At 44.9% G+C, this 16501-nt stretch overlaps 1 protein-coding gene across 1 annotated transcript; it reads left to right on the forward strand.

Moving 5' to 3' along the window:
* The first annotated feature begins 656 nt into the window (after nucleotides 1–656).
* fbxl20 (F-box and leucine-rich repeat protein 20) lies at nucleotides 657–14651 on the forward strand. Its single transcript, XM_041957177.1, has 15 exons — nucleotides 657–909; nucleotides 4800–4861; nucleotides 5695–5749; nucleotides 5900–5974; nucleotides 6118–6212; nucleotides 6343–6411; nucleotides 6494–6589; nucleotides 7355–7481; nucleotides 8017–8091; nucleotides 8704–8834; nucleotides 9281–9341; nucleotides 9541–9585; nucleotides 9690–9746; nucleotides 9863–10075; nucleotides 11309–14651. The coding sequence occupies exons 1-15, from the start codon at nucleotides 868–870 to the stop codon at nucleotides 11414–11416; spliced, it is 1311 nt and encodes a 436-aa protein (XP_041813111.1). The 5' UTR covers nucleotides 657–867; the 3' UTR covers nucleotides 11417–14651.
* Nucleotides 14652–16501: the final 1850 nt, after the last annotated feature.

Here is a 16501-nt window from a genome sequence, read left to right on the forward strand (position 1 = left end):
TGATCAATGTGCCACAAGACGGGAAACCCGTCGCTTCTGTGCGCAAAAGAGGACACGAGTCATACTGTGACAAAAATTATGAGCGCTTTGGCCCACATTTCAATGACAGGGCCTTGAAGTGGAAATGACCCATATTAGATATGCACTTAAATTAGGCTTGTTGTTATTCAAAGTATAGACTAAATGAGAGGAAAGCATCAACCATATGTACACGCGTATCTTAATTATTCGCTCTTTGCCTTTGGCGGGGCCAAAATCTACCATCACCTGGGATCTAACTTCTGTAAAATACATTTTATATGTAGCCTACCTCTGAATCCTGTCCCCTCTAGCCAGGTGTTGGTGCTACGTGGGCTGTCAGAGGACTGACACCCCGCACTGATCTCTACCTTTGCTCCTGAGCTTGTAAAGGGCCCGCAGTGCGCGCCTTGTTTCAAGAACCAGCCGACAACTTAGTCGTTTTGCTCTTTGGGCAACACACACCTCAGCGCAAATTTCTTTATATTTCTTATTTCTAAGTGATGTAGGCGTTGTACCAGCTCCATTTTGGGCTGCCAGATCCTATTCCTGTCGGGCTATTGTGTGGATGGATGGAAAGCCGTGCAGGGGGAGGAGGAGGAGGAGGAGGTGAGGGCGAGCTGAGCAGATAAGAGAACTGGGCTTATTGGACGCTGGCTGCTAGTTTATCAGAAACAAGAGGTCTTACCGTTTGTGTTACAGTGCGAAAAACGACGACATCCCAGCCACAGGAGCTACCGAGAGGACGGTAGCATGATAGTCGTGGAGGGGAATCGGCAGGAAGAGGGCCCGTATCTGCATTTCACTTCGCCTACACCGAATTCATTGAGTCGGTAACCAGCGTCCGACATGGGGAAGGAGGTAAATGGCGTTTCACGGAGCCGGTTTGAGGTGAGTTCACCATCATTATTAACTGACAGCTACCGGCACACACTGAACGCAGCTGTTAAAAACGTTAGGATGTGGGCCTGCACGGTGACTGTCGCTGGGTTTATTGTAAAACTGCGCTCACGGTGAGGCTGTTGATGCAGCTTCCGCAGTCGGTGTTTGGGATTAGGTCAAACGCTGTTGTTTTGTTCGGGCAGCACATAGCCCGGGCCTGGCGTTTATTTCGCGGAGGACACGAGTTGCTTTTCTGCGCCACCTCCGTCGCGCTGCTCGTCAGTAAATTGAGGTTTTCGTGGAAACGATGCTAACGTGTTGTCCTCGTTTTCCTTTGCGCCGTCAAAACAAAGACGCGGAGGCTACATGGAGCACGCCGAGGACAGCTCCGGCACACATTAACGCATTTATCAGGGAAGGGAATTTATTGACTTCACTCAACTAAGAAGCTGTAGCTGTTTTATTGGTACCATCATATCTGCTGGGGTGTGATTCTTATATATATAAAGGCGACTTTTGTTGTCTGAGCCGGGTTGTTGTGCATATGCACGGCCGATGCGGTCGAGGGGGCCTCGGGTTGTGACTGCTACATGCACCCCCGTATTAGCACAGAGCCGTCAACAAATAGGCCCGAGCTTCCACGATATAACGCAAACCATAACCTATACTGGTAGCAGGAAGGCTACACGTATACACACATGAGCTACAGTGTTGTTGTTCTGCAGCGTTTACCATAAACTTTGTGTCGCAGCCGTAAGCGTAGCTGAATATTTTGGTGAAAACTTGTTCTCAGATGTTATGCTTCCGGCCGGTGACATTGGGCCGTGTAGCCTGAGCACTTGGTGTTGTTTAATCCCCAGCTAGCGTGGGATTTGTGTGTGGTTTTATTTATTTTTAACGGTGCAACAGCTGACGACTCTGAAGATTCAGGCCGTTACCTTCTGGCCCGACAGCTGCGGTAGCTGCTCGTCAAGCTAACCGGATTTGGGACATGACAGTACCGGACGTTGCGCTCCGTTGCTTTCAAAATAAAAGCGAATATTTATTTTGTTTTGTTTTGCTTTGTTTTGTTTGCTAGTGTCAAGGTGTACTTGCCCTGTCACTTATAGTTTAAACGGGAATGATTACAGACACCCTGACATTGTGTGGTATGGGTTTTACTTGAAAGGGAGTCTCAATGTGTATATTTTGAATTCTATATAGATTTATAAAGGCACAGCTCTCTTCACAACACAATTACTTTGATACATAAATTCACTTTAGTCCATACAATATGTTAAATAGCCTCCTTATCATATTCTTAATTTTCATTTTGGAAGCCTGCATTAGGCCAGTAAGTATTATAATTACAGTCTGAAAAAGGTGCTAATCTGAAACTGCTAAATTTACTATTTTTCAGAAAAATCCTTGCAGTCAGTGAAATTTACAACCAGCATGGCTGTATTAATTTTATATGGACCATTGTAAACACACCTTTGAGGTTTTGAAGACTTCAAACAAATGTTAATGAATAGGGCTTGTACAATTAGTCCCTATGCAGAATAAGATGTACATTTTTAACATGTCCTTGATGGACATGTTTAATTTAAATTTTTTAAAATGACTGATTGGTGGGTGTTTATTTATGAAAATAAATACTGTGTTTGTATGTCATCTGATAGTTTTAGTAAAAAGGATGATATAAGAAAAACACCATGCAGCCAGTTGGCTTACTTCAGTCGTTAATATGCTAAAAATCCATTTAAAACTGTGCCAAGAGTAAGCCCAGAGGGCTGATAGTAAGAAGCCTGAAACCAAGGAGAAAGTAGCTTTTGAAGGTCATTAAAAATTCACAGTGGTCAAACCCAACAGCTACGTTGTCTGCCAGTGCGAGCTTTACTTTGACAGGCACTGCCAGGAGTGTTGTCTTATATTCTGTGTGGCTTTACTGCTCTGCGGTAGATACTGACCTGTTGTACACCAGCCCCTAACAAAAGACTACACCTCTCTAAAAAGTAGAGCGGCATTGATGGACCCTAACTCTATTTCCAAGTTAAAATAAATATGTAAATAATAACCATCTTGTGGCTGACATTACCACTACTTTGTGTACAATTAAGTGTATTGATATAAGAGTTGTTGAAGCAGTTTGAACTGTAGGCAGTAAGTTAAGCAGCCAGTTAATTGCTGGCCTGTCTCTTGGGTATTTCATATATCAGTTGTCTTTAGCTAAATGAATGTAGGGAAGGATGAACTAAATATGTGAACCCAGTTTAGCCCCTGATCTAATGTCGACTCATACATCACAGTTGCTCATGTCAAACTGATCTAAATTTAATCTGAGGGTCGAGTCCTTTCAGGAAACGGCGTTAAAAAAGTTTTTCTAAAAATATTCTCACTTTTTGTTTTGCTTTACAACGATCTCTAGCTGGAGGTTACAGCTCAGCCGGCTTTTTACCTCCTGCCAGGCCTGCTTCGCTGACTATAGCTGACCAGTGGAGAAAACATAATGCTCACATTCATGCAGCATCAGGTTCATTTTATGTTAGAGTACAAAAGGGGACAGTGTATGCCCGTTGACCATGCGCATCTGGTTCTTTGGAAATGGCCGTGGATTATTTGGCCAGAAAGTAACGCCGTGGAAGGCGAGCTGTCAGAGTCAATTTGCCCCAAATCCAAACGCGAACTGTCTGTCTCTTCTTCCTCCCTCAAAATTTTACACGTCTGCGCTGGCAGGCAGCCCTTGCATAGACAGCTGTGTGTGAGTGTGTGTGTATGTGCGTGTGTGTGGAGTTTGTATGTTTATCAGAGAGACATAGAGAGGCTTTGACCCAGAGCTGACTGGATTTTTAAACAGCCAAACCTGTCAGTTTGTTTTTGTGAGCTGATGAATAGGTTTGCTTTAGCGTGTAAGTCCCTCAAAATCTATTGAGCTTAAAAGCTATTGTGAATGTGGCTTTAGGATGGACAGCCATAATTAAAATAATACACAGTATTCTCCCTCAGCAGCAATTAATTGTTTCTTGTGTTTAAACACAATGAGTAAACATTTCATTTATTTTGGATGATAGATTCTTATTTGAACCTGCCCAGAGGTGCAAAGAAGGACTTGCAAATTCCTTGCTGATCTTGTCACAGATGTTTGCCTGTTGTAAATAAAATGTGCCTTCCTGCTCTTTATTTACACGCGAAAGCCCCCGCCCCTCAATTACCCTGTCCCTGGTTTAGATTTATCTTTCTAAATCTGTGAAGGAAAATGGATCGGGCCAGATGTCGCCTCATTCGCCTGGTTGTGACAGAGTGAATGCTCCCAAACACCATCGTCTCAGCGTCTTGCATTTTACAATCTATCAGAGTATGATGGGAACCCCGAAGTCCTCAGTATGTGTGTGTGTGTGTGTGTGTGTGTGTATCCGAGTAGCTGGATCTTAATAAACGTTCATTTATTGCCTCTTTGTGTGCTGAGGCGTTTTCTGTGGATTAGAGGCTGGTATTCATCCGCTGTTTGCAGAAGCTGGAGCAATTTCTCACAAACGATATATCGCAGCTAATTCCAGTGTACTCTCTCAGCTCATGCCGATGTGAATTCACCAGAGTAAACACCAGAAGTGAGGAGAGAATATGGCTGCAGAAAAGATAACATGGAAGCGCAGCTCTGTAGTCGACGGTGCAAAGTCCCATCCTGCTGATTTTTGCTTAGAAGGCACAAAATCCAGTCTTCTGTGCTGCTTTATCTGCAGTCACACTTAGCGTTTTCCAAGACTCGACACTGAATCCATCTCAGGTGATGAGATTACCATCGTTTATCCTTGTTTATATGCTGGGGCCGTCCTTGAGTGAGGTGAGTGGATAGAAGGGGGGAGGCCCGGCTATGTTAAAACAGGCTGCCAGGACTAATATTATCCTCTGCACCCTTTCAGATGTTCACAAACAGTGATGAGGCGGTCATCAATAAGAAGCTGCCTAAGGAGCTGTTGCTACGGTGAGTGACATTTCAGAACACTTCAATCAGACTGTCTGCAGGGTTTTTTTTTTTTTTCCTGTTTCATACTCCTCACTCACCTCCCCGCCTTCGCTCCCGATCAGCACATCCAGTCACACACACAAAGGCACGACTGGCCTTGCAGCACCACCCTCCTTCCTCTACAACTGTCAGACACAGACACCCACACTGTGCATCTCAGGATCATATACGATAGCTCTCACTTGCCCTTTAGCAAAAAAAAAATTCAACTAAACTAACCACCAGGATGCCAATTTCCCCGTGTTCCCCACCCTCCTCTGCTCCCCTAATGCTAAAACTGTAATTAAAAACAGATGCTTGAGGCTATAAAGCATTCAAATTGAGTTCAGGCAAAAAAAAAAAAAAAAAAAAAAACCCAAGAGCCCCTGAGCAAACAGAAAATGAAGGCCATAACTCAAGCCTCGGCCTTGCCAGCCAAGCTGCCTGCGCTGCGGCTGCTGACTCTGTGCTGCTTGGCCGGGTTCGGCTCCCTGATTTGTGAGGCTTGCAGGCGTTGCTGCATCCCCGCTTCGACCCCGATACAGCTCCTGCTGCAGTGAGGGATCTCATAAGTTTCCAGCTTCATTCCTTAGAAGCGAGACGTGTCCTCCTCGCCGGGACCCCACTTTGAGTAAACACGTCGACGCTGAAAACAGAGTAAACACATCTATCCTGCTGACAGTCAAAGACAATATTAGCTGATTTACTCACATCCCTGTGCTGTGAGGGGAAGCAGGGCAGAGTCTAGTGTAAAGAGGAAGCTTCTGGCAGCGGGGATCAGGGTCTCTAAACCGTCCCTGTCTGTCTTCCAGAATCTTCTCCTTTCTGGATGTGGTGACACTCTGTCGCTGTGCCCAGGTCTCACGGGTGAGTCTGTGTTCACAAGGCGTGTGTGTGTGTGTGTGTGTGTATATGCATGTGGGCGTGAATGTGTGTTGCTAGTGTGCGTTCTGTGTGTGTATGTTGCATGTCTAAGAAAAAAAACTTGACCCTAAACATCTCGCTCCCTGCTCTCAGTCCTGGAATGTTCTGGCCTTGGATGGCAGCAACTGGCAACGAATCGACCTCTTTGACTTCCAGAGGGACATCGAGGTGAGTAAATCTGATCTACTCTGATCTCTTACTTCAGTCTTCACTGCGTCCTTTTCTCTTCACGCTTCACTCTTACTCTATCATTACTTTAAATCCAGGCGCATGTAGAAATGCAGCAGGTTGAGTGGATGTTTGTGTTGCAGGGCCGGGTGGTGGAGAACATCTCAAAGCGATGTGGGGGGTTCCTGAGGAAGCTGAGTCTGCGGGGCTGTCTGGGTGTGGGTGACAGCGCCCTGAGGTGAGTTTGGCCGGAACTTGGCCTGACAGACGTTCTACTCCAGAACATAAGAAGGGAGAATCGGGCAAGTTCAGTTTGACTACCACCACATAAATATTTCTGTTCTCTCTCTCGCTCTCTCTCTTTGTAGGACCTTCTCGCAGAACTGCAGAAACATCGAGCTGCTTAGCCTGAACGGCTGCACCAAGATCACTGACAGGTACGTGCATTGTTCCGGGGCTTCAGTCATCAGAATCTGACTTCAAACCCTTCAGAGCCCTGATCGTCTTTCCCTTCTGCAGCACGTGTAACAGCCTCAGTAAGTTCTGTCCAAAGCTGAAGCACCTGGACCTCGCCTCCTGTACCTCAATCACGAACCTGTCGCTCAAGGCTCTCAGGTGTGTAGAGTCAACACTGTGATGTGCACTCACGCCAAATTTACAACATCCAAGCCCGATTCCAAAGAAGTTGTGATTCTGTGTTGGGCGTAAAACAGACGTGATAACTTGCTGATCCTTTTTAACACACGCTCAATTTAAAACAGCACAAAGACGATATATTTAATGTTTGATCTCATCAGCTCTGGATTTGATGCAGTAACACGTTTCAAAAAAGTTGCGACAGGAGCAACAAAAGATTGGGAAAGATGTGGAACGCTCCAAAAACACCTGTTTGAATCATTCCACAGGTGAACAGGTTGATTGGTAACAGGTGATAGTGTCATGATTGGGTATGAAAGGAGCATCCTGGAAAGTCTCATGGTTCACAAGCGAGGATGGAGCGAGGTTCACCACTTTGTGAACACATGATTGTAGAAAGGATGTTACCACATGGGCTCAGGAACACTTTGTACAACCGCAGTTTGCTTGCAAATGACTGCATCCTGTTTCTATTTAGTCTCAACTTTTTTGGAATTGGGGTTGTATTTAGATTCAACAGCCTCAGACACCAGCTGTTATCCCTCACTGACTTACTGTTTGAAACATTTGATAACATATGGTGATTGTACTAAACTTTAACTCAATATCAGGAATATTTCCTCAAGCCTGTGTACTCTTCATTCTGTATTCTCTGTCACTGCTGTGCTCTTCTTTTGCAATCCCGTCACTGCTCTTTTTTTTTTGCTACTTCTCACCTGCCCTCTTCTAATTTCCTTCTGTCAGTGAGGGTTGTCCCCTGCTGGAGCAGCTCAACATCTCCTGGTGTGATCAGGTCACAAAGGATGGCATCCAGGCTCTGGTGCGTTCCTGCCCTGGACTGAAAGGCCTTTTCCTCAAGGGATGCACACAGGTACGGGTCAGGGCTTGGGTTAGCTGGGGATGCAGACCAGGGCTGATGGTGCAGGCGCTGAGAGCATAATGAGTTACAGGTGATCAGTATAAAACTGGATAAACCCAAAAGCAACCTGATTTGTAGTATTCATTGGTGACTTCTTAAGTGCACATGTAGGTGAGTGTTTTCTTGCATGTTTCATCTCCACTTCACTAACTACCAAGTTCCTCTTCAGTTGCTGCTACCGCAAACTTAAAGTGCATCACTTCTTTTGCAAAAGAGGATGTTTGTGAAGAAAGACGTGCCAGATGCAAATGTTAAAGCCTTCTTATAGCACCATCCTGTACAGTCAACAGTACAGTGCAAAAAGACAACCATGTATTTCTACGAAGATGTCACAGATCGCATTTTTAAGGGACAGAATTAATTCCAACACACACGCTCGGTTGCTAGAGGTGTCGTTTCAGCTTCACGGCCATTTCAGAAGCTGCAGTTTGTGGTGCTGTTGAACTGTGTTTCAGACGACTGTTGCCTTTGTCTTCCTCTTCCACAGCTGGAGGACGAGGCTCTGAAGCATATCGGGGCTCACTGTCCGGAGCTGGTCACACTCAACTTGCAGACATGCTCAGTAAGTAGAGTTAACAAGGCTGCAAGATGAATGTTTTTCCATTTTAATGACACTTTGTGCCCATATATCATTATGTTTAAAAGGAATGTCTCCAAATCTGGATTTTTGGCATATAAGTAGAAAACGATCCCTGCAGGTCTCTCTCCAGGGTTTATAGGTGGTTTAAAGCTTAAATATCCAATAGTCTGTTAAGCCTGCTCACACAATGCACACATCTTTCTCTTTCCAAAATTTGGCTACTTCATCACCACCTGAATGCTCGTCTCATCCTCCGTCTCCATCTCACACCTCAGGACCCCGCCGTCTCATCTTGTCCCAGTTGTTCTTCCTTGTTGTTACACTTCCTTTGTCTCCTCTTCCCTTTCTCTTGCCTGCCTTCTTCTCACCTCTCCTCTCTCTGCCTGATCTGCACAAAGATTTCACGAACAATACTTAAAGCAGAAAACGCAGGGAAAAGAAATTGCTCTGATCAGCTGAGCAGTGCATTACGGTGGTACATGAATATATCTGAAGTCTTAAAGACAAAGCTGGTATGTTTTCACATCTCACAGTGGATGTGCATTCAAGTGAGCCCACACACACTCGAACACACTTCCTCTTTTCTTTGAGCAGCAGATCACGGACGAGGGACTCATCACGATTTGCAGAGGTTGTCACCGCCTGCAGTCTCTGTGTGTGTCGGGCTGTGCCAATATCACAGACGCCATCCTGCACGCCCTGGGACAGAACTGCCCTCGCCTCAGGTGAGTTTACACACCTGCACACACACACACACACACGTCCTCACCCTGAACTCCACTGTGCACCACCTCCTGGACCCTGCAGACGGCCCTGAATGTATTGAGCTTGATTTCATGAATGATTGACAGTCCTGATCCTGGCAAACAGATGTCGCCCCTTGTTTTAAGAGACTTTTCAGAAATGGCTGCAACTTAGACTTGATTTGGAAGTTTTGATTTATTGCAAAAAACAATTTGAAGCCTTATTTTTAGATCAAATGGCTTGCATATTGATTAATTAAATCATTCATTCCTGCAGTAAACTTTGGGTTAATAATAGAGATCGTGGAAAGTAATGAATAAATGTTCTCTCAAGCCTTGCTGCTGCTGATCCAATTCAAGTCGCATGGAGTGACGGACTGTAAGTGATGCCATTGTGTAAGACTGTGCTCCTCTCGTTGTCCTTTCAGAATATTAGAAGTGGCTCGCTGCTCTCAGCTTACAGACGTGGGCTTCACTACATTAGCAAGGGTGAGTGTGACATCCGTCTCGTGGTTGCGTACAAAGACTCTGCTTACAGATCTAAATATTTAAAGTTGAGGTCACCCTTGGTTTTGGTCCGAAAACATATTCAACATCAAAATATTTCAAGATTTGTGCCACGAAAATCAAAATCTCCACAAAGCCGCATTACATCGCGTGGTTTCTCTCTGTTTGTCGCCGCTTTCAGAATTGTCACGAGCTTGAGAAGATGGATTTAGAAGAATGTGTGCAGGTAAATAAGCAGTCCGAGCAGCATAGATATTCTCTCCACTGTTGTTGTTGTTGTTGCACGGACACTGCAGTTGTGGCGTTTGTCTCTTTTTATTTTTGCTTCAGATCACAGATGGAACACTCATCCAGCTGTCTATCCACTGCCCCCGTTTGCAAGTCCTGGTGAGTGTGGGCCTGCCACTTAAAACATATTTCATTCCTGCAGCATTAACCAACACCAGGCAGCAGCTTCCTCTAGCAAACAGTTGAGTAATGGAGCTAATGCTGCACTCCCGTAGAGCCTGTCTCACTGCGAGCTGATCACGGACGATGGCATCAGACACCTCGGTAGCGGCCCCTGCGCTCACGACCGTCTGGAGGTGATCGAGCTGGACAACTGCCCCCTGATCACAGACGCCTCACTGGAGCACCTGAAGAGCTGCCATAGTCTGGATCGCATTGAGCTCTATGACTGCCAGCAGATCACCCGCGCCGGCATCAAGAGACTAAGGGTGAGTTGTGTGGGCTAACAACAGTGAGTAAGCACTGATTCATATGCAGAATGTGCGATAAACACCCAACATATGCAATTTTAGAGCAAAATTGCATTAATGGATCAGTATCACAAATGTATATAATTTAGGTGCTCTCATGCAGGCTGATGTTAAGGTGCTCTTGAACCCCTCAATGCTCTCCATCCTTTGATTTGGGAAATTGTTATTAATTAAATTACAGTAGACCTACAGCAAAACAGCTTCTCACTGAATCATAGAATCACATGTGGTGTGCAGCCACTGCACTTTAGAAGCATCTCGCTGTGTGAAACAAACCGTCTGTCATACTTTCTAAAGAAGCCGACCCTTTCCAGACATTGCATCCTTATTAAAGGTGCCCTGTGGAGTTTTTGACCTCAGTTTTGACACATTTTTTAATCATTGGATGCCTGTTTTGTTTCACTTGTGCACTCGGGTGACGTGATACATTCCTGCAAATATATCTTCCACTGATCAACAGGTGGCGGTGATGGATGGAAACAATGCATGCAACATTTTTTTGAAAATTGGTTTTGCAAATGCCCTGAGGAAGAAAATTCATTCAACATGTCTGTTAGAACCTTGCTAGAATGCAAACAAAATTTTGATTTGCTTTAAAGAAAAGTCCACAAGGCACCTTTTTAGGTCCTTCTTTACAAACTCACTGCAGGCAAGTTGAAGTACTTAGCGGCCCGTATAGAGGAGCGTGCTGCCACTGATGGCTAAATGCTATCTTACAGTTACTGATGTACGAGCACAGCTGAGGGAGAAGGAGTTTAGATGAATCATGATGAGCAGATAAGCAAACTTAAAGCTGGATATACAAAGATTTTTTTTTTAATGAAAACTTCTCATTTGGCCTCATTAAGGAAGCGACAGAGGAGAACGTTCGAGAGAGATGTAACACATTCATACATTTTGTCCAAATTAAACTCTGGTGTTGGAGTCACCGCTCCACCCACAAGAGGTGATGAATCGAAACTAAAGTGTGAATTACAAGCTGCTTGATCTGATGCCGTCTTTAAATTCTGATAGAAATCAATCAGCCTGACTGGGTTGGAAATCGTGAGTCAGTTGTCGATATCTTGTATTTATTGAAATGATTTCACGATATTGAAGTCGCACTTCGCAGCAAATTACAGCCGCTGATGTAGCTTCCCAGTTGTATTTATATAATGCACTAACAAGTTTTTTATTCCTTTCTCTCCGCAGACCCACCTGCCTAACATCAAAGTGCATGCGTACTTCGCTCCCGTCACTCCACCCCCCTCCGTCGGGGGCAGCCGTCAGAGGTTTTGCCGCTGCTGCGTCCTGCTATGATGTAAAGACAACAACCCCCCTTTTCCTGCCCTCGTGTCCCTCGTACACGCTCCCCGCAGCCCGTCGCTTGACCCCCGACCTGCTGTCCCCCTCCCGGCCCCCTGTCACAGAGTACATGCTGTGGTGTGTGTGTCCCCCCCCGTCTCCCCTTTGGAGCTGCAGAGAGAGGGAGAGAGCCAAATAACACTACAGGGTCTCGGGGTAACTTTCCCAAAAAACATTCCCGAATCCTTCCAGCACACGCAGACAGAACATGCACCACACTTTCAGCTGACGTGCACACTCGTACATACACAGATCAACTCTGAGAAGAATGTCACAACATTCCTGGTCTGTGTTCAGTGGACAAACCAGTATTACAAAGAGGGTTATACAAAACTCAGATGTGATCACCGCTGTTAAGGGGTTTGGCTTCTCACCAAGAACCTTTAATTACATATTGAAAAATATCTTTCTGTAGTGGAGGGGAGCTTATTTAGAACTTTGAGACAGATCAGATTACAATTATTGCCTCTAAACAGAACGATTGAAAACGTTGAAAAATCCTGATTAACCTCTCACGCATGCTTCCCTCCATATTGAAGGTCTCTTAACAGCTACCTCTAGACCGGAACTGCACCTGAGTAAGACCTGTGTTAGCTTTGTTCTGCAGGCTGTTGATTTTAAAACTGCCAACACCCCCAACACACACACAGAAAGCAGCAGAAAGCCTATTTTGTGATTTTTTTTTTTTTTTTTTTTTTTTTTTTTTAAGCATACTTGCAGCTGTTTGCACTTATAGTAAATGATGAGACACTTTACAAAGATGGCCATCTCAGAATTTAAGATTGGCATTTTACTAACAACACAAACACAAATCTTCACTCACACGCACACACTGAGCTTGCTACACCTGTACCCTCACCTCTCTCTGTCTCTCTGTTACAATCAGAAGCTTCGATGTACTGAGGAAAAAAAAAAAGACAAAGTAAAATATTTTTCTAAAAACGGACACCAATTAAGACTCTCAAGTGGGGACTCGAGAAGATGCCAAATGTTGCATGTAACACCTCTAGTTTTTTAAAATCTAATTGTAAATATGTGAGGAGTGCGGAGTCCGAGAGCCAGCTAACAGCGGGAGAGATGGGATTTCTGTCGACGGGTCTTTCTGAAGGATCTATGGCGAAGCTCACACATGCTTTTACAGATGTGCGTTACAGTACATGCTGGACCTTTGGACGGGGACAACGAGCCGGTGCTTAATCTGTAGTTTGACGGCAGAACTGATGCTGGCCTGTGAAAGCTAATGTCAACGACAGAGAAGTTCTTGATGCTCATTTGACAGAAGAAAAAAAAAAAAAGTCTGGCATCACTACATGGATTCATGCTGTCAGACCAGGACAATGGAAAGAAAAAGCCAACTGAAAACAATCAAAGTTCGTCTATTTTTCAGTTAGTTTGATTTCATTTAAGTTGCTCTTGATTTTCGCATCGGTGACGGTTCTGGCGACGAGGAACTGGTGAACCACGCGCAACGCAACGGCGAGAGGACGTGCCTGACGTCGGAGCGGCATCGGCGACTCCTCAACTCCCACGAGGCCTTGCAGGGGACGGAGTGACAGCGTGTTGCACCCTGCCACCTGTGACATCCCCCGTCTGTCCGGGACCAGCGCCGCCGCCGCCGGAGGTAAAGCCCGGAGCAGACGTGTGGAGTCACTGCAAGAGGAAGTCGACTGAATCTTGAGTGCACAATTCTGGCCTGCTGACAGATATGATGGACGTTTTTGTCACAGCGGAGGGCTATAATGGACTTCAGCCCCCCTGCCCTATGAAGTATTGAAGCCTTTTCTTATGGATTCTCTTCTCCTGCACTTGCACCTGCTTTATTCTGCGTCTCTTTTTCTTCCCATTTCATTTTATAACTGTGTCTTTTACCGCTTTTTCTTTCTGATTTCCTCTGGATCTCTACCTTTTTCTCTTCTTTTGCATTTCTGTTTTGGTGTGGTTTGGATTGCGCCTGCTTTGTGTTTTGAAGTCACGAGTTCAGTGTCTCCAAGTTGAGTTTGAGTCCTCTTCCAGTCCTCAGTTTTGATCTGATGGTGTTTGTGTTTTTATTAAGAGTTTATTGTTACTAAATGTCCAGAGTGTAGCCTTTGTCCAGGGGAAGTGCTGGCGCCAGTGCAATTGTAATAAATGTTGAAATTTGAGTTGGGTTTTTTTAAAAATGTGAGTTGAGGAGGAGTTCATGATGATGATGTGTGTATGATGTTGGTTCTACTTATTGAATGTTTCCATCAAGGAGAAGTCCTCAGGATGGCTGTTCAGGCATCGTGTGCCGCTTTAGCTGAATCAGAGTTTTCTCCCATAAGCGTGCTTTCCTCTCCTTCACTTTTATGCCTTGCTTTCCCAAACAGCCCCTCCCATAATGCACCCTGCCCAAATACATCAAACGAGACAGAAATGGGTAAACCCCGTGTGGAATGTTGATCACTCGCAAATGTCCCCGGTCTGGTTTAAGACGCACGCCAACAGGCAAAACGCTGATTTGATTCCATTCATTTTGTGATTTGACAGCTACGGCAGGCAGGATAATTCAAGATGAGATGAATCCAGTGTAATCCAGTCTGATCTGTTTTGTTTGACTGGGGGTTTACGGGGGATTAGGGAGCAACTAAGAGTCAAAATGGCGGCGATATTTAATGTGGTCTGTCACTGTGCTCCGGAGTTAAGACAGTTAACCGGAGGAACAAGGAAAAGTCGTAGGATTTAGACTGTGAGCCTGGTTGTAACACCTGCTTGCCCTCTTCCTGCGATGCATGTGGCTCGGGCTGAGTCATCAGTGCAGCTAACAACCTGTGCTTTTGAGGCAAACACTTTGAATGGATTACAGGTAATAGTACTCATCCCGCTGATGGTTTTATACGTGCAAAAGAAATAACCTGTCATCAGTCTTTTCATGGTACAGAATACACTACAAGCTCGAGAAAGCGGAACACCAGATATATTTTTCCCCACAGTATCAAACACCTCTGTGTCCTTCTGTCAGACTTCCCACCAGTTTACACGGAAGTGGAGCAGCCGCGCTCCGGTTCAGGTTGTTTAGGCCGCGTCCGGTCCCAAACACTGGAGTGAGGACGGAGGGCAAGAGGTGAATCTACAGTGTGCGTTCATGCTAGATTGGCACCTGAGAAATTTCAACAAGAATTTTGACAATGACTGTAGTTCATAATTACTGTAAATCTCTTCCTTTTTTCTTTTCTTTCTTTCTTTCTTTATCTTTTTTTTTTTTTTTTTTTTTTTTTTTTTTTTTTTTTTTACAATTAACCGATATAAATGAATATGTACGTATGAATAAATATATACCTATATTATTAAGACTTGTCTGCTTTTCTCCCTGGTCTTGAACTTTTTAAGGGTAATGGTTGTTTAGCATTGTTGGAGCAGCAGATGGCAGCGATGAGCCAGTTGTGACTCCATTGCTGCTGCTCTGATATCAGCTCTCAGCTGGTTGCAGGATTCAGGATCTATTAGCCATTCAATGGGTCTAATTGATTTGTTTTAGCCAGGAGCTAAATGGGGTCAACCACCAATTCCCAGACTGAAGTAATTTTTTTTTTTTTTTTCTGAAAGGAAATAGCAGTTTGAAGGAATAGTTTGTTCGGACATTACCAGACAAACGCAGAAACGTAGGCTTGTAACTCTGTATCCTGAAGAACTGAAGTAATTTGGGTTGCTCTGCAGGAGAAGCACAGGTGTTATGATTAACATGAATGATTGCTCTGCTGGATTCAAGTGTCTCAGTAAGCTGTGACTGAGCCAGCACTCAACACCAGGACCATGAAACCGAAGCCGCTTGATGGCATTCAGTCAGCCTTCATTTTATTAACACCTGTGCTCTTCCTACTAAAGCAGAAGTGTTTTTTTTGGGGGGGGGTTGTTGTTGAAATAGATGCTACAGTTTCCACAAAGTTCCCATTGTGGTTCTTTTTTCTCAGAGGGGCCTGGTGAAGGAAGCAGCATCGAAACACACCTGTGGACATGCTGACTTCTGCTGGATCTGTGGGAAGAGGTTCCTTACAGTGATTTAGTTGAAGCTGTAGGGGCTTGTTTGCAGCGTTTCCAGCTCTTGTGAGACTAAAACTGGCATTGGACAGGTTTGCAGCTTTTTAAGTCTGTCTTAAAACAATGGCCCGGTGTCCATATGTCTGTTCACTAATGCACTTCCAGTGTGAGTGATGTGGCACAAAATCCACATTCTAAGCAAATTAAGTGTACATTTTCCACAGTTACTGTGATTTTAGTGTAAAATTCCCTTGAATTTAGCACAAAAACCACAGTAACTAAGAAGACATGCAAAATAATGAACCTTAAACTTGATGAGTTCTAGTTTAACATAATTTACTCACAAGCACAGCAAATTACTGAGACAAGTGTCACTTTGCTCATATTTTGTGCAAACAGCAGAAGCCCTGAGAGCAGGGCCTTGATCAGACATGTGTCTGTGGTTTAAAACGTGAGTCTTTGCAGATTTGACACACGATAGACTTCAGGAGCTCATGGGACCCTGCGTGCCATGTCGAGTGTCTATTCGCCTGTGCTCACGCGTCTGAGGTGAAAGCACATGAACAATCAGTATCAATTTATCCCGGTGAAGAGCAGCATCTCCGGTCCTGTGACTGCACCATGACGACCGCTGTCACGGCTGGGCTCCGTCTTCCGCCGCATGGGACTCATTTTGTTCCTCTCATCCTCCTCTTGTTTCCCCTGCCTCTAAGTCACCGAGAGATGCTCCTGCTTTCACTCCAGTTTTAATGTTCATTTTTAGCAGCCGTGCTCCAGCACCTGGAGGAAGAGAGGTGGGTGGCTCAGAGGGAAAAATTTAAATTGTGTGTGTGTGTTTGTGTGTTTCCCCCCTTCAGCAATCCTCTCAACTGTTCAGTGTTTTCTGCATTGGAACACAGACGGATCAAATCACAGCTCACTGCACACCGCCCCACCAAGACATTGTGTTTCTGTTTATTTCTGACAGCGAAGCCACAGCTTACAGACGAGACAACTTTTGACTTGGCTTTTGTTGGCAGAGTGTTCCTTTCAGCAGCCACTCTG

Source organism: Chelmon rostratus, chromosome 17 (assembly GCF_017976325.1).
Source record: "Chelmon rostratus isolate fCheRos1 chromosome 17, fCheRos1.pri, whole genome shotgun sequence".
In the NCBI taxonomy this organism is placed as follows: Eukaryota; Metazoa; Chordata; class Actinopteri; order Chaetodontiformes; family Chaetodontidae; genus Chelmon; species Chelmon rostratus.